The 24,433-nt window shown below is 37.8% G+C and overlaps 2 protein-coding genes across 2 annotated transcripts in view; one reads left to right on the top strand and one right to left on the bottom strand.

Annotated features, from left to right (window-relative positions):
- The window catches only part of lancl2 (LanC lantibiotic synthetase component C-like 2 (bacterial)), a 40,281-nt gene extending 37,609 nt beyond the window's left edge, over positions 1–2,672 (top strand). Inside the window, exon 10 of the mRNA XM_027149963.2 lies at positions 1,975–2,672. Coding sequence (XP_027005764.2) covers positions 1,975–2,051 — 77 coding nt within the window. The 3' untranslated portion in view covers positions 2,052–2,672. The remainder of the gene's footprint in view (positions 1–1,974) is intronic.
- A 3,464-nt stretch (positions 2,673–6,136) lies between these two features.
- The window catches only part of vopp1 (VOPP1 WW domain binding protein), a 45,259-nt gene continuing 26,962 nt past the window's right edge, over positions 6,137–24,433 (bottom strand). The window contains exons 4-6 of the mRNA XM_047811739.1: positions 18,883–18,960; positions 17,447–17,580; positions 6,137–10,047 (exon numbers count right to left, since the gene is read on the bottom strand). Coding sequence (XP_047667695.1) covers positions 9,860–10,047; positions 17,447–17,580; positions 18,883–18,960 — 400 coding nt within the window. The 3' untranslated portion in view covers positions 6,137–9,859. The remainder of the gene's footprint in view (positions 10,048–17,446; positions 17,581–18,882; positions 18,961–24,433) is intronic.

Below are 24,433 nucleotides of genomic sequence, written 5' to 3'. Positions count from 1 at the left end.
TTATTAGGCATTTTGCCTGTGTTCTTATTCTGTAGAGAAACATGCCCTCTCCTTTCAAATCATCCTCCCAGACCTAGCCATTATCTAGGACAAAATGAAAGACGGACAGAGGTTTCTATAAACTCTCCTTAGTCTGGTTTGTCTTTCTGCACGCTAAGCTATCATCAGTAATGAAATCCTCTGTCTTACACTGAAGAGGCTGAATGCAGTAAAAAGGCACTCTGTGCATTCATTAGGTAGACTAAAGCAAAAAGAAATGGAAGAGGCGTAGACATCAGCCTTTTCAAAGGTCAGTAATTGAGTGTTTGTCAATATAGAATGAAAAGACGCTTTCTTTTTGATAGCAAGACTAAATAGACATGAAAATGTATTATTTTTTTCAATTTCAGCCTGAATTACTCACAAACACCCCATCATCATGACAGCTTCAATTTAAACTCAAACCGTTGCTACAACACATTTTTCAAATACCAAAAATGGTAGCTATGATATTTGTACACGCACAGCAGCAGGCAGGGTTTCTCTTCTTCAGCAAAGTTTTGTTTGCACTTCACCCTTGTTAAGGTTACGAGAAGCAAGCGTTCTAAGTCCATCCACACAACACCGCAGTGGCTCTCTGGGCCGACCGCCAGCCTGCATCTAACTCCACTTCACTGTCAAAGAGCTGGCATCCAGCACCATTTATCTGCTGCCTCACCTTATTGTTGCTATAGCAACACCCTTTTCTGAGTCGGAGTAGTGGTGCCATCTGATTGGTGGAGTGATTCCTCTCCGTAGTTTCAGTGAGGCTAGCAGTAGACATGAGCCTCAGGACGGACACACATGCATAATGCTCTGACAGTTTACATTTAGTGTTATCTTAGTGTGATGGATGACAGTGTTCTGACTCATTGCTTATGCATAGTGCAAAGGGGAGAATCCACCTCCGTGGTCACTTTAATATGGACACCTGTACCACTGCTCATTCCTAGCCAGTAAGCTACCGGCACTCGGCTATGATGTGTTTTTGTTTTGAAATACAAATCTTTTTACCTCTGGGAGCATTCTTTAGTGAACAGCGAGACAGTGAAGGTTAACGTTTGTTAAAATATTTTTTTTTTTCAGTCTTACAATGAAGTAATGTTATTGGGATCATGAATTTCTTTTTTGTATCAATAAGACTTTTTAAATGTATTCTCATTTTTTATATATATATTTGATGAAGCTGTAGTCTGCCTACAGATTACTAAACAAAGTGTTTTTGCATATATGATGAACGCTGCTCATTTTCAGGAGCTCCTCCAGGCACCGGGTGTAAAATAGCACCGTTGCCGTCGTAGCGGATGAGCTGAGAGCAGGAGTTCACTTTTGGTTATAATGCAGATTTGTTTGTGCAGGTAGTCCAGTCCCGTAGCAGCTCAGATACAGATCAACAACACAATATGGATTTCTTGTGGTTCTCACATATCACATACTGTAGAATGTACACAAAATGGTGCAGTTTTGTAGACCTAAAAGCCTTTATGAGAGGTGTTCAACCTTTAAACTGACTGTTCAAAGGCACCAGAAGCATAAACCAGCCTTCTGTTATAGACATGATTATTTTTGGTCTGTAATTTAGCAACCATAAGAGTGAGTATGATTATGCAGCTAAAGCTGAGTGTGTAGATTAAAAAGTGTGTGTCTAACATACTTATTTGTACTATTATTATTATTTTTATTATCCTAGTGTTTTTTAAATGCGTCCGTTCTCTTTGTAGTATTGGTACGAAGGCATTTAAAAAATCTCCGCTAGACAAATTTCAACCCATTTTCTTTATACACTACCCTGCAGTAGATAAGGATCACGTTGACCTTATTGTCTTAAAGCCGTCATATCCGTGTAGTTATGTGGTTATATGGTTTAATCTGTCATAAGGCAAAACCATGTCTGGTCTGGTGTTTTATCATGCAGACGTTCTGAAACCATGGGCTTTGTGTCTTCCTTTCTCACAGGAATGGCTGGAGCGATCCACTTCCTCTCGGATCTCACCCAGCCAGAGGCTTCTTGCTTTCCCGCCTTTGAACTTTGACTTGGATTTCTGGGAGCACTGACTTTTACTTTGAACAGTTCGGAGGTGGTGAAAGCTTTTCTTCCAGCACCAAACAGCACCACCGATCGTGCAGATGCAAAAAAGAAAACTCCCCACCTTCTGCCTATTACTTTAAAACAAGCCACCCTGGGTTCTGTCACTGTAGTTTCAAAGTCCCTGTCTGTGGTGTTTTTATATATATATATATTTTTTTTTATGTAAATATGATGTTTGTTGCCATTCAGTGCACCGATTAATGTTTTTGCTTTCTAGTCTTAGCATTCAGTTTGAAATCGGGTCTTTATGCTGCATGCTTATGTTCTGATTGCATTGCAGTACCTCACCTGACTATGTCTTTGTCTCACGTACTTTAGTCCTGTCTTTGTCCTGTATGCATGGGGATGGTTTAATTGAGATTGTGTATCCTTTGAGAAAAATTATCGACCTCAGTAATACCACTCAAGCATCCACGATGTCTCTATTTAAAAAAAAAAAAAAAAAGTGTGTATACGAGCGGGTGAACTCGATGAAAGACCGTGAGAAATTCGATCCAAACCTTTCCAGTAAAAATCACTTCATGATGTTATGAATGTTACAATAAATTGAACTCCTTCAATTAAACCACGTAACTGGATTTCAAATCTGTTACAGAAGTGGAAAAAACGCAAGGGAATGTTGCGATGCCATTACGTCCCAGAAGCTGATTCTCATCCTATTACAGGAAGTCAGGGAATGTTGTATTCTGCTTATACAACAGTAATGCTTTAAAGATATTTATCTGTTTTATAATTACTTGTAATCTTGTGAGGCGTTTACAAAACTCTCCCCGTTGTCATGAAGGAGAACGCAAGACAAAAGTGCAAGTGAGAGTGCAGAGACAAAGCACTTGGCTACAGCTTTACCTTTTCGATTGTTACAAAGCACTAAAACTCGAAATTCCTTCCTAAAAATCTACATACTCGCGTCAGCTCCTCCTCACCTCAGCGCCTCTGTCTGACCACTCGGTATAGAGAATTCAGCAGTAACATCAGTTTTTATTGAAAGTGATTATGATGATGACACTAGTGATGATGCATGTCTGTAAATGCCAGTGTGAATATTTCCATTTCTTTTGTTCTAGATAAAGTAGGTAGATTAAAAACACATGAGACAGATGGTGTATGAGATAATGGATAAACAGTAATACACACTGCTCAAAAAAATAAAGGAAACACTTAAACACAATGTAACTCCAAGTCAATCACACTTCTGTGAAATCAAACTGCCCACTTAGGAAGCAACACTGATTGACAATCAGTTTCACATGCTGTTGTGCAAATGGAATACCGGTGGATTACAGGCAATTAGCAAGACACCCAATAAAGGAGTTTTTCTGCAGGTGGTGACCACATACCACTTCTCAGTTCCTATGCTTTCTGGCTGGTTTTGGTCACTTTTGAATTTTGGCGGTGCTTTCACTCTAGTGGTAGCATGAGACGAAGTCTACAACCCACACAAGTGGCTCAGGTAGTGCAACTCATCCAGGATGGCACATCAATGTGAGCTGTGGCAAGAAGGTTTGCTGTGTCTGTCAGCGTAGTGTCCAGAGCATGGAGGCGCTACCAGGAGACAGGCCAGTACATCAGGAGATGTGGAGGAGGCTGTAGGAGGCAACAACCTAGCAGCAGTACCGCTACCTCCGCCTTTGTGCAAGGAGGAACAGGAGGAATACTGCCAGAGCCCTGCAAAATTACCTCCAGCAGGCCACAAATGTGCATGTCTCTGCTCAAAAGGTCAGAAACACTCCATGAGGGCCCGACGTCCACAGGTGGGGGTTGCTAGTGGATGCTAGAGACTGGCCCGCCTGTTCCCCAGACCTGAATCCAATTGAGCACATCTGGGACATCATGTCTCGCTCCATCCACCAATGCCACGTTGCACCACAGACTGTCCAGGAACTGGCGGATGCTTTAGTCCAGGAGATCCCTCAGGAGACCATCTGCCACCTCATCAGGAGCATGCCCAGGCGTGGTAGGGAGGTCATACAGGCACGTGGAGGCCACACTACATCACATTACATCAAAGTTGGATCAGCCTGTAGTGTGTTTTCCACTTCAATTTTGAGTGAGACTCCAAATCCAGACCTCCGTGTGTTAATAAATTTGATTTTCATTGATAATTTTTGTATGATTTTGTTGTCAGCACATTCAATTCAGTATTTAATAAGACTATTTCTATTACTATTTCATTTATTCAGATCTAGGATGTGTTGCTTAAGTGTTCCCTTTATTTTTTTGAGCAGTGTACATAAGCAGTTCGAAATACAATGAAGTACAGTGAGAACTCTGGTGCACTTAAAATTTGCCAGGAATCAGCGTACTGATCTCCTACACAGCCAAGGATGGCGTTGAAAGGCAAAGATTACAGTTTCAGAAATTATTCCTAGGGGTTGGAAACAAACTGTTTTGGAAGAACAGAGCAGAGAGCAACCTCATAAATGCAGCACCAAAAGGGATCCCGTCCAAGAGGGATCCCGTCCAAGAGCGATCCCGTCCAAGAGCGATCCCATCCAAGAGGGATTGGAAGTAAGATTTAAACGGTGTTGTGGCCAAAGTTAATTTTGTTTTTATTTCTTTTCATCATAATGCATTGAATGTTGCATTAAATGTAATATTTGGCATGGATTTCTATATGCTGTATTTTGGTAAAGGTTACTTATTCATAGCAAACTCCAAGAGTTCAAGGAGAGCTGCTGATAACTGCAGGAAAATACGGCTTTTATTTATTTTGTAGCAGTTGATTGTGGCAGTTGACTGTAATCTGTCTTGTACTCTGTCTTATATTTGCTTAGTTTTTTAACCACCAGAACACTAATGAGAGAATGATGTAAAATAATGATGCTGAACAAACATTAGGGCATTTTTCTTAATCCAGCTTTTAACCCCGGACAGAGGTACGTTTCACACTTCACACTGAGCCTCATATTACATTCTTTGTACACAGAAACCTTGCATGTTGTGTAGCTGCAGTGATTGAGGGGGAAAAATAATGATGAAATGAGGATAATGCTGTAACGCATTTAAACACATCTGTCTGTGCTTAAAAGGAGAAAAAATGTGCCTTTGTGCATCTCTTGGGGCTTAAACTGCCAAATTACATGGCAACAACATTTTTTTTCTCACTGATAGTGTGAGACAAACCATAATTTTAATATGCTGCATACTGCTAGTCAGGGGCAGTTCTAGACCTTGTGTCTGTAATCTCAGCCACCCTAAAACTATAAGGATAATTTTTACTTTCATAAATAAACAATAAACATGACGTTAAAATGCAGGACCGTCGTCGTGGGAAAGAAAATTATTTATCAGTTTGATCCAAGCTTTTTTATTTTATTTTTTTTATTTATTTATTTATTTATTTATTTATTTAACTTTGCTTTTACAAGCATGTGTTGTAGTCTTTCAAAAGTGCGTCTTCAGCTGTCTGCTTTATTTGAACGGAGAAGCACAGGTACGCGCAGCGTGCACGCGCAGTCAGAGCTGGAGGCGTTTATCTATAACGTTAATCGGCGGAAAGACGCAAAGACGGCAACCAAAAGCAGTGAAATGTTTTCTTGTTTTAAATTCTCACTGAGGGCTAAAACACCCCTACAGATGAAATCCTAGAACCGCCCCTGCTAGTCATAGTTATCCATGGAGCAAATTTAGGTACAGTGTAAAAGGACAGATTATGAAGGGCATAATGTGAAAGTATGAGCAGTTTAAAAAAAAAATTGTATCAAAATAACCCAGGATTCTGTTTACCTGGAGTTTATAGTCTCCCAGGGGAACTATTTCAAGTGTGACCTATTATGTCCCAGTCATTTGAACTAAAAGTGGTACAGATTTTATCTCCTTTCCAGTGGCTCGTTAAAGTAAAAAAAAAAAAAAAAAAATCAATTAGAAAAATCATTTCTAAAATGATTTTTTTAAATGTTTATCTCATCTATTATTTTACCGTATGTGTGACAGAAGTGTCAGGCTTAAGGTAGCAGTAGATTTATTTATTTATTTATTTATTTATTTATTTATTTATTTATTTATTTTTCTTTGCGGCTTCTAATATAATGTACTGTATACAATCACAGAAGAAACTTATTTAGAATGTAACCACACACATTCAGGACTTTTACCCCTGTTTACAATCCGAATTCCGGAAAATTTGAGCCAATATTCTGTTAACAGTGGAACATGGATAACAAAACAAATGTTTAAACAGAGAAATTTTACACTTTTATCCACTAAATGAGCTCATTTCTAATTTGATGAATGCTAAAGGTCTCAAAGTTGCCACGAAGACATTTTGAAAAGATTCAGCTGGAAGAAGATCTAGCAACTAATTAAGTGAATTGATATGAGGTCTGTAACAAGATTAGAATCTGAGGCTCTCTTCTAAAAGATTGTAGAATACCTTAAAAAAATTTCCTCAACATCAAAAGCTTTGCTAATCTCATCTACAGTGTATAACATCAAAAGATTTGCAGAAACTGGAGAAACCTCTGTGCATAAGGGACAAGGCCGAAGACCTTTATCCAGGAATAATTCCAGAATCCACTGTCGGTAAACACAATCCGCCGTTCAGATGCCAACTAAAGCTCTATCGTGCAAAAAGCAAGCCACATGTGAACGAGGTCCAGAAGTGCTGTCGTGTCCTGTGGACCGATGGTCATTTAAGATGAACTGTTATCAAAGTGTTCTGTCAGACGGGTCCAAATTTAACATTCTTGCTTGAAATTATGGATGCCGTGTCCTCTGAGCTGAAGAGGAGGGAGACCTTCTAGTGTGTCATCAGCTTTCAGTTGAAAAGCCAGCATCTCTGATGGTATGGGGTGCATACTGTAAGTGCATACTGTAAGTGCATACAAGCAGATTGTATGTTTTGGAAGGCACTATGAATGCAGGTAAATAAAGGTTATAGAGCAACATATGCTCCCCTCCAGACGACGTCTATATCAGGGAAAGGCCTTGTGTATTTCAGAAGGACAATGCAAAACCAAATACTGTCGCTATTACAACAGCGTGGCTTTGTCGTAGAAAAGTCCAAGTGCTGAATTGGCTGCCTGCAGTCCATTCACCTATAGAGAACATTTGGCACATCAAACTCTTCAGCAGCTGGACAATTACAGTTTATCGGGCAAAAATGGGACCAAATTCCAACACCAAGACTCCAGAAACTCATAACCTCAAAACCCAGATGTCTTCAAACCGTTTTGAAAAGAAGAGGAGATGCTACACCATGGAAAACATGCCACCTTCCCAACTATTTTGAGACCTGTCGCAGGCATCAAATTTGAAATGAGCTCATTTAGTGGATAAAAGTGTAAAAATCTATCCATTTGAACATTCATGTTATCTCTGTTCTGTTGTACATAAAACATTGGCTCATGCGATTTGAAAGTCTTAGTTTTCGTTTTATTCAAATTTAAAAAAGGTCCTAAATTTTTCGTAATTCGTGTTGTAATTTTAAATACTGAACGAGAGCAGCATGAACACCAGAAGGTATCATTTGAAATTCTCAGGCAGAATTATTGCTAGTTCAGTTGGTTGAAGATCTGAAGCTGTTTTTAGTCGAAAAATTCAATTTGTGCCTATTTTGGTTGTGTCCATATTCAGCACTGGATTTCCTTGAATGTCACACTCCACAGTGATGCTTAATGGCTCATATTAAATTAGACACTCAGGGCTTTAAGAACATAGTATTTTTTCCAGAAAAATTTTCAGAGCAAATGCATTTTTTCAACCAATGGGAACATTTTTATGAATATTTTGCCTCTAGGAGGGTAGATTAAAATCTGAAATATTTATGAAAAATTACAAATCATTAAAGCCATGAGTTCAGGCAGTGACAGAAATTCAATGCTGAATATGGGAACCTCCAAAACTGGCAGATACTCCATTTATTGGCCTCTGGTTAATGTCTCCAGCTGCAGAGATAATAGAAAAAAAAATCACATTCCTAATGAGAGAAGGGAATTTTGTGCTGTATTCTATTATATTCATGAATCCTCTGACATCAAGCATGGCACATTTTTTTTGTCAATGACAGTTTATTGGATACAATATGACAGAGAACAACTTTATCTTCTTATCTTATTTAGATAAAGGACAGATTCTTATGTTTCATCTAAATTTTGACTGTTTCATGTAATAGCACTTACACCTGTAACTTGCATGTCTTTCCAAGTCGCCAAGTCTGATACAGTGATACAACATACACCTATTACAACAGCTAAGCAAGTTGTACATATAACTGACCCCATCTTCACTTTGCATAGAACAGCCATTGAAATGTACATCAACACAAATAAAAACAAGCAAATGTTATCCTGTCCAAAACCTTTTCTAATATTTCCTAATCTCTGCTATACATTTCTGAACAGTATTCCTTATCTAGACCAATTGAAATCCCGCGAATCTTTGCAAGAATACCTGACACTTTTTTTTCTGCTTCTTTTACATGAGTAAAAGAATGACATTGAGCTTCAAGGCATGTTGTCGTTAAGGTGAAGTGTTAATATTACACCTGGTGCTATGCTTTTGTTAAATCCCAGGCAATTGCTGCACACTATCGAATGCTAATTTCGTTACTGTTATTTCATCACTGAACCTTTCGTAAAAGAACGCTGACATCGCTGTGACAAGAACAATTATTTATTGTAATATCGGAGCTGAGTTTCTGCTGAAGTTGTCTGCAACTTCTTTTCTCCAAAATTAAAGCTATCAATTGCTAAAAAGTATAAAAGTTCATTCTAGGAGTTAATTGTGCACTACTGTAATTTCTTATGTTAATTTATCGAGTGTGCTTTTGAATGAACGCTCAGTCCATTTACATGTTTTTTTGGAGACTGGAACAGAGGATCACCAGACTGCCTCCATGTTCATGGGTAACATGGCAAGTCCAATAACTATATTTGGAAAATTGTTTTTTCGGATCACGTACAGCTGAAAATATGGTGGCTTGTGCTCAGGTTGTCGCTATGTATGGCAGTGAAATGACTGCATGCTGGGTATAATGAATAAACTAACCTTGGACTTGTTCTTATTGGTTATACCACTGTCAGGCTATCTGAATATTAAGCTGATTCAAGATCAGACCTTCACTAACAACAGCCAGTGGCCTCTGGTGTATAATGGATTACCAGGGTGAATGAATGAACTGTCATTATCATTGCACTTTGCTTCAGCACGAGTACCGTTGCTGTCTGCAGAGTTACCTTTGTTCAAATACAACAAAGTCCTTTCTGCAGTCCTTAGAAAAGATGGTCTGAGTTTTGTGTCCCAAGCCTCCAGGCTTTCAAATTGCTCAGACAGTGCAGTGGACTTGGCAATGGTCGATGTTCTTTGAAGAAAACTGTCATTTTCCTCTGTACAAACTGAACAACAGTAAAAACATGACGCGGTTGGATTTACTAACATCGTCTTTCCAGCATCCAGCTTTTTCCAACACCCAGCACCTTTACTCTGAAACTCCAAAATGCTGAATATTTGAGCACAAATGCAGTTCACGTTCTGCATATCCTTCCAGGCATAAAAACCTTTATGTTCCTTTTAATTAAATATATTGTACAGTCAGAGAAAAGCAGGTCTGTCCACCTCTAACATGATGAACAATGAACATGACAAAAAAAAAGCTGTATTCAAAAAAACAAGCACACAAAATAAAAACAAGCCACTTGAAGCTACTCGAGACTGAGCTGTCGGCTACCAGAGGTTCTGGGTAGAATCGTGTTGTCGTCCTGGCTCAGATCGCTGATCTGCTGGAGTGTGTTGTGCCGAGGTGAACGTCTGTACCTACTTCTTCTCTGTGGTCTTGAAGACCTGGTCGTAAGAAGGTGGAGGATGGTTGCAGTAGGAGGGTGGCGGTGGATATGAGCTCATCATGTGGGCTGTGCTGGGCTGGCCTGGGTAGGCAGGGGCCAGGGGCATTGTCATAGCAGTACTGGGGTCTCCATAACCCTGAATGCCAGGTTGCTGAGAGACTGTGGAGGCAAATAAAAGAGATTTAGCAGCTTGACACAAAAAAATCAGACGGACATCGGTTTTCCCTAAAGACCAATTATTTACATTTATTGTCAGCACAGAGGTGCAATAAAATTATCATTATTCAAAAATTTTTCTTAAAACCACAAGTTATGAAAAATGGCAAAAAACAAAACTGAAGTCAATCCAAACTGTTACTTTCTTTTCTTTTGACGTTTGAGTTCATGAGCTTTGGGTTTGTGAGCCAAGAGAAATCTGTTGTGGGCAGGACTGTGGTCTCTGAACAAGAGTTTAATTATTCTTAAATAATATTGTTGCTAATTATTAAGTAGGGGGTTATACCAGACTATTGCCTTGCTGTTTTTGTGCTGTTGCTGAGCACAGATTGGGTGCCTATCTCAGTTGTCATCAGGCATCAAGGCAGGATACACCCTGGACGGAGTGCCAACCCATCGCAGAGCGCGCGCACACACACACACACACACACACACACACACACTCTCATTCACTCACACAATCACACACTATGGGCAATTTTCCAGAGATGCCAATCAACCTACCATGCATGTCTTTGGACCGGGGGAGGAAACCGGAGTACCCGGAGGAAACCCCTGAGGCACGGGGAGAACATGCAAACTCCACACACACAAGGCGGAGGTGGGAATCAAACCCCGACCCTGGAGGTGTGAGGCGAACATGCTAACCACTAAGCCACCGTGCCCCAAAGTTTTGTATCATTTAATCTAATGTAATGTTACTGCCTGTATGTGTACGTGTGCCAAACACTGGAAATGTTTCATACTCCACATTTAAGATATTGAACTGCTAATGGGAATGTTGTGAGTTCAGATCAGAACCACCAAGCTGCCTCTGCTGGGCCCTTTGGGGGCAGATGTCCTTTATGGGTCAGTTTTGAGAATTGATGAGACATGTGAAGGTCATGACCATGTTTGGTTTCACTGAGGGGAAAAAGCAAAGCTTTCAGATCACAAAGATGGATCAATAGTACAGTACATCACTGGTTTTGCCATTTTACTTCCTTAAAGCTATATTATTACAGCGCACCATTATTATTTAGAGAGCATCATAAATGTAGTTATTTCTCAACATTCTCAAAGTAAGGCAGGCAGAATGAATGATTAATTCTTAGAAAATGCACAGCTAAACACACTCATTCCACGCTCAACAGAGACCACTGTGAAATCATTAAAAGTTGCTTTTAAACTAAGAATTTAAACCCACATATTTCCCCTGAGAGTATGTTTGTTTAATTTCTTGCTGGTATTTCTGTTCCTTCCCAAGCCTGTTCATATAATGCACAGTAAAACAGAAATTGAACATCAGGTGTGCATAAGGAACGAGAGAAACCCTTATAATTGAAAATCCAAAACAAATTCTGTGTAGTCCATTTAATGCAATGGACCACCTTATTCTTTTATACAAGCAAAGACTGCATCATAACAAGATTGTTGTTAAAATGGCTGTCGAATAGTCGTATCGCACTGCGATGCAGTCAGATATGACATGGCTGAAGTCCATGTAGTTTTGTCAAGTAAGAGATCAGTTTACAGGCTTGGGGTTTAAAGCCAGGTGCATTAACAACTGTCACATGCATTTAGTGCTAATGAAGCTTTTAAGACATTTCATCTGAAAATCAATGTACTGTTACAGTCATGACTTGGGTTTCATTTATTAGACCCTACTACTGGTTGTGCAAGCCAGTGCACTCTTAGTGGCACTCTTAGTTCAAAGCTTGGATAAAAAAAGGGAAGGCCCAGCAGTGGCAGCTTGGCACCCCAGGTATTTGAACTCATGACCTTCTGATCAGAAGTCCAACATTTTTGTTCTTTTAGTTTCCCACTGTAGCTGGTCATATACAGTACTTTAAACACTAAAAGATCTAATTAAAATTTGCTCTGCCACGCATGCAATTAACACAGCTTCATGATGTCGAGCTAAGCTTAATGTCATCATAGCAGTACCAGGCTTCTATGTAAGTGTGATGCTATCTCTCTCATATCCGAGGTTCAATCCATCAACACTAATGAATAAGAGGCTTTATGAAAAATAGAAATCCAGTGAGCTTCTGAATCCAACTCACTGACTCTGATTAAAGAAAAAAAAAAAACCTCTGCGGTTTAGTGGAAAATCAGTGGCGATGTTGGCTTCACATCTTAGTTTAAGTTTCTGTCTGTGTGGGGTACATGTTCTCACTGTGTAGATGTTCAGTTTCTTTCAACCTTCAAAACACATTCTGTTGGGTGAACTAAATTGCCTCTAGGTGTGAATATTTGTGCACAGTTCCTGGCCTGGTATCCCATCCAGGTTGTTTTCCTGTCTCATGCACCTGCTGTTCCCAGGATAAACTGGTTACCAAAAATGAGTTATTGAATTGAAAGCCCAAGAGTAATACCCAATGCCCAAATAATGCTACTTCTGTAGCAAGGGATCACAAATCCAATCTTGGACACCATGCAGTCAGCTGGTAAAACCAACACGTCTGTGGACAATACAATCAGTCTGCACTTTCTGAAAGATACTATTACATCCGCCTGGAAACGTATGCGAGGATTCTGTTTCAGGTTTATCACCAGTGTATTTAACAGTATCATTATCTCAAAAGATCTACAGATTGCATTCTCTTAAGGAGGATCTCTGTAAAACTTCTAGAGTTTGCAGATGACACCACAGTGTGTGGACTGATTGACTTGGAGCTTCTTGGCTTGATACTCACTGGGGATGATTCTGCTGTCAAATGCAAGATTGATTGTGAACTTCATGAGACCAAACCACCTACCTCATCATCCCCAATTCCACCCATATATCTATACAACAATCCTGGTGACCAGAACCATTACACGGTTCATCAATAAAGATCAGCAGAAGGAAAGCTGAAGCTGGCCACCTAAAACTCTCTAATATGTACAAAGAAGCTTTTTGCAGTGTGTTACTGAACCATGTTGAACTGGAAAAGTACTATTTAAGTGTATAAGGGTGAAATGCTGTAGGTTAGATAGATGTCTGAATGTTCAAAGTAATTAAAGACAATCGCTTCTATAATGTGGTGCTTAAAAAAGTGAGCATCAGGCAAAGCTTCTTCCTTCAGGCCATCATACTCCTCACCACGGACCTGTTCATCTCACAGATCCCTTTAGGACCCCAGAAAGTCTCGTTTACTCTATTTTTACTTTTACTACACACACCTCACCCGTATGTTGAGTACATCACTTCTAAAGTATTCAAATTCAAACTTTAAGTAGCAGTGAAATACTTTAAGACTGTCTGTGTTATACTGTAACAATACAGACAACTGAAATAAAAATTAAATAGTAGTAGAACAGTAACAATGCAATATATCTTAAAACAACAACAAAAAAAAATACAGCATATAAATACACTATTTATACCTATAATATACAATGGCTTATCTGAATATGAATATGCTGCTATGACTATAATATGACTGCTTATGTATAAAATACAGAAATGGATGATGAATACTGGTGATTACACACTGTATGATATGAATCTTGGTATATAATGATATAATAAATATAATAATTCCTGATTATATGATGAAGAACCTTTAAGGATTGACCTGAAATTGAATAAAGTTAGTTTTGTTGGTCATCAGTCAATCATCAATTTGTCCGTCATCATCAATATTTTTTTTCACTAAAGAATATTTGGGGTACAAGTGTATATTTGTTGGGTCCAGAGATCAATACTGGGTCTGGATGCAAGCACTGATGGTGCTGGGAGCAAGCTAGCTGGATAAAAAGATGGACAAGCAAACTGTGTGGATCTAGATACATCATTGTTATTGCTATGAGAGTTTACTGCTGCTAGAAGAGAAGCAGGTTGTAAATATGCTGTGCATTATTATACAGGACTGTCTAATAGGGTCCAACAGATATGTGTGCAATTAAGAACAATTAAATGAAAAGAAAAGAAAACCTACTCTTATATGAATTAAATAAAATTGGTGCATAGAAGCCTTTATTATAGCCATGTAAACATTACAGCACAGTGAAACTCTTTTTTCATTTATCTCAGAGAACAGGGTCAGATATGATACAGCAAAAATGGAGGAGAGAGGGTTAAAGACCCAACGGTGGTAGCTTGGCAGCGACTGGGCCTTGAACCTCGCTCCTCTGAGTCTTACCCACTTGAACCACCACTAATTAATTAACATTAATACTAATCAGAAATCAATAACACTGTGTAAGACATGTCAGACTTTGTGCTGATGTTGATTTTGCTTGATTACAAGTAGCTACCAAATCAAGGATAAATTACACAAAGGAATGAATATAATACATAATTTAAAAATGTTACAGAAATAAAAATAAATCTGCTTTTCCATAAATTTGGTACATTTCAGAAATTAGTCTTCATAAATAATGAATGGGTTAGTATGATTTATATACCACTACTCTTATGTTTTAGTGAAAAGATTAGTTCCTGGAGTATTTATTTGCTATACAGGTGTCATATAATTAGAATATCCTCAAAAAGATTGTAAATAAAAATTTATTTCACTAATTCCATTCAAAAAGTGAAACTTGTATATTATATGCATTCATTACACACAGACTGATATACATATAAATCAGTTTAAATATATCAGTCTGTGTGTAATGAATGCATATAATATACAAGCTCTAGCTTTTCTGTGTGTATTATATAGTATACAAGGCCAGGCTGGCCTAACAGGGGTTGTAAGTGCTACAGAGGGAAGGGTAGTGCTGAACAACCACAGGGTGTCACTAAGCACAAATCAGTGCTGCACAGGCAGTTAATCAGCTAAAACCCAGACTGTTTAATTAGAACACACTGAACACACAAAATGCAAAATGTATTAAATAAATGCACTTGTTCTAATACCTAAAAATAATGTTTCACCAGCATGAACAGTTTAGACTTAGGAACAGAATTAGGCACCGCCCTTCGTTATTTAAACTCAATGCAGTTTTCCGCATGAGCGAGTGCGATAACGCTAGAGCCCAATTAATTCCCTTCTGTTCCTACTGTATAGTGATGTTTCAAAAGCCAAGGAAAGCCAGTGACCTACTTTTGTCTCACGAAAGAAAGGTTAAAAAAAAGATCTAAGATGACATTCTTAGATGTTTTGCTTAATAGATGAATGTAATTGTCATGTGATATTTTATTATATTATTGTTATGAATAATACTCGCAAAATAACATCAGCAATATACCTGTTTACTCTAGTAGTAAACATTCAAATCTATTCTAGTGAATAAACACAAAATTTACAGAAAAGGAATGAATGATCGGATAAGCGTTAGAAAATGAGTTAGTGAAAAAAATATATATAACTAAATATAATCCAAATTACAATTAAAAGAGAGCTAGAAATCCTTCTTTTACCATAGAGTAATTTTCATTGCAATAGACTGTGACACACAGTGATGTTTCTCAATCTGCAGTGTGTACAGTATTCATGTGGCTCTCACTTTCTTTGTCTTCTTCCCAGCACTAAAATTTTATAATGATTGAAATTTAATTATAAAAACTATATAATACTACTATTGTGCTGGGATATGGATTCTGAGCAGATGTGTTAATTAACGTTGTGCATTGTAATGATGATAAATTCAAGCAGGATAAATGATCTCTGTATGGATGTAAATCACTGAGATGTGAGTGTCTTCATGACGGGAAAATTCCATATATACTTAGTAAGCCTGATATTAATACAAACAGATTGTTTTGATCTTTATTAGAAGGACTTGTGGGTATGTGTGATCATTAGTAAATCACATAACTATAGCATGTATGTTAGCTATACTATACCTGTGCTAGAAACTCAATAACTTACTTAATAAAGCCCCAGAACCATAATTTCTCTGACATATAGCATTTGGTGGGAGACGATAGATAGGCTTCCTGAAGTGTCTGTATTCTGAAGACAAATCATAAACCCTCTGTACCTTTAGTATAACAGAACTTTACTAACATATCAGTTTAATTATTAAATATACAACTACTTTTTATTGAAAAAATTATATAACCTTTACCAGCCTCTCTCTTTCTCTCCCTCTCTCTCTCTCTCTCTCTCTCTCTCTCTCTCTCTCTCTCTCTCTCTCCCTCTCCAGTATATATATACATGCACATGCTTTGCGTTGCATAGATGTACAGATATACAGTAGAGCTATATTTAAAGGTGTGTTTAACACACACACATGCGCGCACACACACACACACGTGTGTGTATATATATATATATATATATATATATATATATATATATATATATATATATATATATATATATATACGTATATATACTGTATATATATGCGTGTGTGTGTGTGTGTTAAACACACCTATAAATATCGCTCTACTGTATATCTGCTGTAAAACGACCATCTATGCAACACAAAGCATGTGTAACAATGGTATAAAAAACATATAGTATAACCTTTAGTATAACAGTATATACCTTTTAGTATAACAGAACTTTACTAACATATCAGTTTAAATATGAAATATACTACTACTTTTTAGTGAAAAAATTGATATAACTTTTACCAGTCTGGGAATGTCTTAACACACTAAACTCTTAACACACTGAACTCGAAACTCACTCTCTCTCTCTCTCTCTCTCTCTCTCTCTCTCTCTCTCTCTCTCTCTGTGTGTGTGTGTGTGTGTGTGTGTGTGTGTGTGTGTGTGTGTGTGTGTGTGTGTGTGTGTGTGTGTGTGTGTGTGTGTGTGTGTGTGAGTGAGTGAGAAAACCTGAAAAAACTGAAAACCTATACTTTTGGATATTTTGATACATGTAAGCATACAGCAATACTATAATTTCACTATTTCACTATTCTAAGTACTGCTTGCTGAGTGCAGAATTGTGTACGCATGCAGTTATAGAAGTCTGTTGCTCAGAAATATTGTTCGCCTCATCTATTCTGAACAGCAGGAAGTTGGTGGTGACCATATGCTGGTGCCATATTTGTTTACAATAACACAAGCTTTATCTGAGTGTTCCTGCTTATCCTGCATGCAGAGAGGGAAAAATACGGGGAAGGTCAGAACCAGAAGAGATGAAGAGCTGCAGGGGCAGGATGCAGTTGATGAGAAAATATCTCACGCCTGTAACTTGCCTGTGGCTCTCTGGACCTCAGAGTATAAGACTGATAATAAATGTCTGCCTCACTGTCTGAGCTATGGCTCCCCACTGTACTCCAAGCTTGTGTCGAGGTAGGACGATCATTAAGAGCTTAGGTAAAACACAACATTTGTGAGAGGTTGCGTGTGGATAATAAGGAATGTCCTGCAATGACATTGCGTGATTGAGCATCCCATCGTTTATGAACACAGCAGAAAATAATCATGAACTGTTTATAGCACTATAGACAGCAAGTAGGTGTCCTTACCTGGTGTGCTCACAGGGTGTCTGGTGAATGACACGTTAAAGGAGGGCTCTTCGCTCAGAGGAGATGGATACATACGTCGGCGAATGAAAAAGCCAGCTCCGCAGCAGAAAAGCACTCCCATCATCAGCAGCAGCCTAATGTACAGACAGCCAACGGAAATGAGAGGAACACCATCGTGACTATGTTCTATTACATTCATCTCTGTGCATTATCCTAACTTCATTGACACTTCCATTTACTGGGTACATTATTAAATCCGCAGCTTTTACAACATCCGAGAAACATCGCTCCCGTACATTTAAAGTTTATTCTCTGTCAGAGTTCAGTAATTTTTAGAGATCCTGACTTTGTTCAAGGACATTGAATACTCTGAAATAGAGTGTGTCTGTTAGTGGATGTTGAAAATGTTAGAAATGAATTTTTCTGTGGTAGCAGTGATCTTGATCCCTTATGCTGCCTAAGACCTGCCTAAAGGTATGTATTTCTGTAAAGCTGCTTTGTGAAAATACAATAAATCTAAATTGAATTCAATTGAATTACTTGCGGGGGGCACGGTGGCTTAGTGTTTAGCACGTTTGCCTCACACCTCCAGGGATGGGGGTTCGATTCCCGCCTCCGCCTTGTGTGTGTGGAGTTTGCATGTTCTCCCCGGTCCAAAGACATGCATGGTAGGTTGATTGGCATCTATGGAAAATTGTCCGTAGTCTGTGAGTGCGTGAGTGAATGAGAGTGTGTGTGTGCCCTGCGATGGGTTGGCACTCCGTCCAGGGTGTATCCTGCCTTGATGCCCAATGACGCCTGAGATAGGCACAGGCTCCCCGTGACCGAGAAGTTCGGATAAGTGGTAGAAAATGAATGAATGAATGAATGAATTACTTGCCCTAAACCATTAAGATTAAACTATAGCAATACTGTGGGTTAGTGTATAGTACCACAGTACATAAACCAAGGTTACTGTAGGTTTGATATCTGTAGAAAACAATCTACAGTGTATTAGCAAATCCATAAGAAAATATTGTGACTTTTCATAGAAGTCAGTAATCTTTTTTTTTTATTATTTATAAAAGTCTATGTAAGCAGTCAAAAAGAAACAGTAACATGATCAACCAAATTGATGTGTGTATTTAACATTTCTCTAACTAGACAAACTTAACAGTGCTGTACAATTTGAAATATATCCAGGGGAAGTGTGAGATAAAGGAGATTAATAGCTTTGGGTCTATCATACAGTCCACACACAGCAAGTGACATACAGCCCTATAAGGCTGAGTATTGATCTGTGAAGGCAGGAAGCAAAGATGTTTACTGCACCATGGTCCTACGGGTGCTGTATATAATTTAACACATTACAGTGTAGCAAACTACTTACCAGGTGCCTGATATACTTGTGTAACAGGTTTAGTATTGGAATGACATGTAAAAATAATCCAACTTACCAGAAGTACCAGAGCCTCTGGATGGAGAGAGCGCGGACACAGCAGCGAGTCCCACAACAGTCCTCGTACGAGCGGCATCTGTCCACACAAGAGAGAGAGCTACAGTAGTGGCATCAATAGCCAAACATATGCAAAAGGCAGCTATTATACTTTATTTAAGGTCACAAATCACATTATGATTTATCAGGTGGTCTTGTAGAACCCATCGGATGTTGTGCGGCAAACAGATTCAGGATTTGGATTTTACTGTAAGTATACTTTAACTGTAAGACACCATAAAAATATTTCATTAACACAATGTCAAAATGTTGCCTTTTTATCTTTCAGAATATTTTCCTGCAAATGATGGTTATAAAACAGTCTGACTAAAGACGTTTGATTGTGTGTAAATGTTCATATAAGCCAAACACAGCAAATATTTTCTGCTGATATGAAAAAAGTTATAAAAACACTAAAAACAGAATATGTGGCATTACTGTATAATTGAAATATATAATATAACTGTATAACTGGTATTTAATTTAGAAATTTGTGGTTATGTGGCTGTTGTAAAACTCCAGTTTGGGTTTGATTCTTAGACCAGGTGAGAGTTTGGTGTTTGATTTTATACAGGGGTTTAAAAACACACACACATTATGTTGGATTTAAGTCAACGCATAGTTTCAGTGCTATTCTGTTCAGACACATGAAACCTATGTAAGCATTTGAATGAAGTCAATTCAATTAACTTTTTAATCTCACGATCATCCGCTAAAATACAGAGTTCCTTTGCATTTAGTGACCTCTACAAATCTCAAGTGCGAAACTCAATAAAGTTCAAGTGGAAAAGTTCAACGGAACGAGCTGGCAACACACCATAGGTCAGAAGCGAAAAATATTTTGTTTCCGTTCTATGGCAGTAACATATTTAACACTGAAACAGTGCATGAAAAGGTCAAAATCTAGACAAATTACAGAAATGGTGTGAATTAAGTGAAGTGACAAGGACATGGTGAACATGAACATGAAGGAGAAAAGGTTCTAAACCGTACACAAGTGATCGTGCACACTGATCCGGCCACACAGGGAAACCGCTAAACTGTTTCAAGTGTCACGGCTGACATCTGGAAGTTTACACACAGTATTAAAAGAAGGTGCTGTGGCTGACGGAACAAATTTATAATCTGGTTTTTAATCCTCATAAATCATAAAGGTTTTAAAACATCCTTACCCTGATAAGCATGACCTTAATCTTTTGTCAGCTAAGGCATTAGCTTACAGCTTACTGCTATGCTCAGACAGACCAGTCCGCTCTCTCTTTATATGCCAACATTTCTTTTCTGTTCAATTATGGTAATTATACACACTAATAATAAATTTGTAATATTTTTAACAGTAAAACTAAATGTCATATTTTCAAGTTTATAAACTTGTTTCTAGGATGACTTCAAATAAGAAATAACCTCTAACTGGCATAAATAAAAATAAATATAGTAAATAAATTGTAAAAATATAAACAAATACACTGAGTCCATAAATGATTAAAAATAAAGAATTTATAAATATAAAAGTTCGATAATGCATGAAAATTGTATAATCTGATTTCAGTCATGTTAAAGTTTATTATTATTATTCAATTCAATTTTTCAATTGCATTTTTTGTATAGCGCTTTTAACAAATCACATTGTCTCAAAGCAGCTTTACAGAAGCATAGAAGCAGAAAATTTTTATATATATATATATATATTTATATATATATATATATAGAGAGAGTATTCTTATGTGTAAATTTACAAAACACAGATAATGTCTGTGAAACAAGTTAGGGCCTCTTATCTGTATAACATCTGTTTTTTTTTACACAATCTTGACAAGAACAACTGCAGCTGAAAACCCGGAACCCAAGGTGGAAAAAGTACAGACTGCTACAAAGCATTGATACCTGAGGCTCTTTCCATAAATGGCAAATACAGATACATATCTTTACAGAAAATGTCAAAATATCAATAATTATTCATGTGTCCATTAAAAAAACAACATCATAAACAATCCATACGCCCTTATCCAGAGCAACTTACATTATATATTTTTTTTTTATACAACTGAGAAATTGAGGACTAAGGGCCTTGCTCATGCACCCAGCAGGGGTAGCTTAATGGTCCAGGGATTTGAACTCACAACCTTCCAAATGGTAGTCCAACACCTTAAACACTGAGCTACCCCAATATTATTAGCACCAGCAAAGTAGAATGTAGAGTGTCTGCCATACAAATCCCTCTAAATGAACTGTATTATAGAAACGCTAATAAGTGAGTAAGAATGAGCAAGTTAATAAAAGCCAATCTATTATAAAGCCAATTTCTAATATAGAAAATGAATCAACACCTTCTGATAAATCAGATGCAAGAATTTAAGAGCACCGTGATCTAAAATGACATGCTTCTCCTGAAATGTCTAGAATAGTTTACATTTGGTCGTTTGTTAGAAGACAAATTTTGAAGACACCCCTCCTCACACAGTTGAGTCATCCTTTCTGAGGCCAGAGACTATCCAATTAGAACCTGTCAAGAGAGGCCAGGACCCATTCCTCTCCCCAGAGATATATAGTGATGAAGTGCTGCACCCTGGGTATCCATGGAAATGTCCTACAACTGAGAGCAGCCCATGTAAATTCAATTTTTCTATTTAATTTATTCGTATAACGCGTTTAACAACTGATATTGTCTCTAAGCAGCTTTATAGAAATATAGAAACAGAATAAAAGCCAGAGTAAAGATGATGCTTCCTGGTATATGTATATTCCGTTTGTTAGATTCATAGACGTATTATCCCCTGAAGTGTTTCTCTACATACAGTACGTTTTTCTTTACACAGCCGAATGGAGAAAATCCAATTATACGTTTTTATTTATTTTTTTCTTTGAATTTATTTTTCTCAATTTCTCATCTTTAACTTGAAAATTAATTGCACATCTCTGTTCAAACAGAAGTGGGATTAATCATTGCCGGTCTGTGTGGTTATTTCTACTGTAGCCTAAAAAAAAAAAGGAGACAGAATTTACCCGAGTCCAAGTGCTTATACAATCTCATTTCCGTAGTGACTCTGCACCTGGAGCCTTGCCATGCCCCATGTGTTAAACTGAACATCTTCAGCCAGCTCCTAGCAAGAACGCTGTCTCATGCAGGAAGGGATCAATTATAAATGAAGAATGTGCTCGTGTGTGCTCGTGCTTTCTGGATTAAAGGAGCTGATGAAGGAGGCCATGTAGGATTAATAAATCATGTCTAGATCAGGAATGATAACAAGGCCAGCACTGAATCAGTTCCTTCAGAGACGTGGGAGGTGGAGGATGATGCTACTGTATGATTGTACTCCTGTCACTCTGAAGTGCATGGGGACACTCCATTTACCCTTAACCAGAAAGATCTATCTGAACATTTGCAGCTCAGTGACTGGACAAGGCCAGCATTGCTGTCTAATCAAGTGGCATGACACACAATTTTTTCTGCTCCAGTTGAGAAAAAAGCCCATATGATGCTTACAGATGACTGAATGCATCTGGAATATTTCACTATCAGGCAAAGGACAATATTTCATTCAGTATGAAATAACTATTCAAAAAAACATGGACACATCCTGAAATCAAATTAATAATCATCAAAATCATTGACTTTTTATAAAATGATGCCTTTTTTTTTTCTTTTACCCATATATTTAATACCTATTATAGACAGGAAGTCTCTTATGTTCACTGAAGTGCAGTTTTATGAAGAAATGTCTGGACGATTTTCTAAGCAATTCTGAAAACTTGGCATAATCTTTCAGATTTTACTTGATCCTCTTTCTGATATTAACATCAGAAATAAATGGAAACACCGCCTCTTCCCTAACCTTACACTTATATGGTGTTTGTCCACCATTTAAACCATCACCTCCAGAATGTCCAGTTTCAAGCCTAGATCAAAGCTAGATTTGCATCACCAGCTCCAGTGCCGGTCCCCAGATGATTACAGAAAATAATAATATTAGACAGGATGCCAATGCAGAGAATATAGCAATTGGGTGGTGTGAGAGTACCTGGGAAGACATTTTGGAACTGTTGCAAAGGTCGAATGGTGCTCAGAGGCAGACCTGTCAAGAACGAGTTGCAGTGGTCCAGTCTTTAAATGACAACAGACTGAACAAGCACCTGAGTGGCTGTGTGGATAGAATTTGATGAATCCTTTTTACTGTTGTGAAGGATTAATATCAAAGCAAAACAACGAGAGCGCTTTGGACTAGAATTAGTGAGCACAGAAGTACTATTAGGACAGGAGATGAACGTAGTCCTGCCGCTCATTTTAAACGAGCAGGGCATAATGTCAGCGCCCTTAGATATATTGGGGCTTTCCAACGTGAAACATTATGGATTTACTATTTAAATACAATGTCTCCCCATGGTCTTAATGAAGAGTTTGATATAAAGCCATTCTTATAAGGAGTGGGGATATGGATGAATATACTGTATTTGTATGTATATGTGTATGTATTGGTGTATGTATATGTGTGTATGTATGTATGTATGTGTGTGTATATATGTATATGTTTGTGTATATATGTATGTATGTGTGTATGTATGTATATGTATATATGTATGTATGTGTATGTGTGTGTGTGTGTATATATATATATATATATATATATATATATATATATATATATATATATATATATGTGTGTGTGTGTGTGTGTATGTGTGTGTATGTATGTATGTATGCATAGATGTGTAGGTGGGTGTATGTGCATACTATTGTACACATGTATATGTATGTGTATACATTTTTTGTGAAAAATTGTCTATTTCTTTATTGACTATTTTTCTGTGGTCTTTTGTGTAAATGTGGGGTGGTTTTCATGTTGTTTTTGAGCATGTATGCTGGTGTGGAGCTGCTTCTTCCATTGCAGTGGTTTTTCATTGTATTGTTCTTCTATGAACGTGTTCTTTTAATTGAGTAAAGGGTGGGGTTATTAGGCTTGTTTAGACCCAATTAAGTTAATTGATATCACAGGGTGGGTCAGTTGATTGCAAGGCCTATATATCCCCCCCTTTTTGACAAATGTGCTTCATTTGCCTGAAGAAGACCCAACAGGGTCGAAACGTTGCTTTTTTAATTAATTAATAAAGATGGGAGTTTAAAAAGTGTTGCGGACATTACAAATTTTTTACTTTAACAGTTTCTTTTGTCCTGCACCTGCCGGAAGGTGGGATGTGCACACAATTACTGATTTAAAGGATTAAAATCAAACATGAGCCTGCAAGTTTAGTAAAGTGAGAGGAGAAGGATACTTGATGATGAGGAACTGAGAGTTGTCCAGGGAGCTCATGAGATCCTGACATGGGGAAACATCTGCTGGAATGAACTTCAGTTCAGTTTTGCTTAAATTAAATTTTAGCTGTGCTCCGTAATGACCTGCCTTACTCATCATTTTATTAATTGCTAATAAGTTAAGTTCAAGCCTTTAACTCGACATTGTAACCTTGTAGCTACTGTATAATTTTGTGAAGCTAATGTACCTCCCTGGTAGCTGATT

The sequence above is a fragment of the Tachysurus fulvidraco genome, chromosome 3 (genome assembly GCF_022655615.1).
Source record: "Tachysurus fulvidraco isolate hzauxx_2018 chromosome 3, HZAU_PFXX_2.0, whole genome shotgun sequence".
NCBI classification, from domain to species: Eukaryota; Metazoa; Chordata; class Actinopteri; order Siluriformes; family Bagridae; genus Tachysurus; species Tachysurus fulvidraco.
The sequence above is the reverse complement of the archived record's forward strand: the minus strand, read 5'-3'. Positions and strand labels throughout refer to the sequence as shown.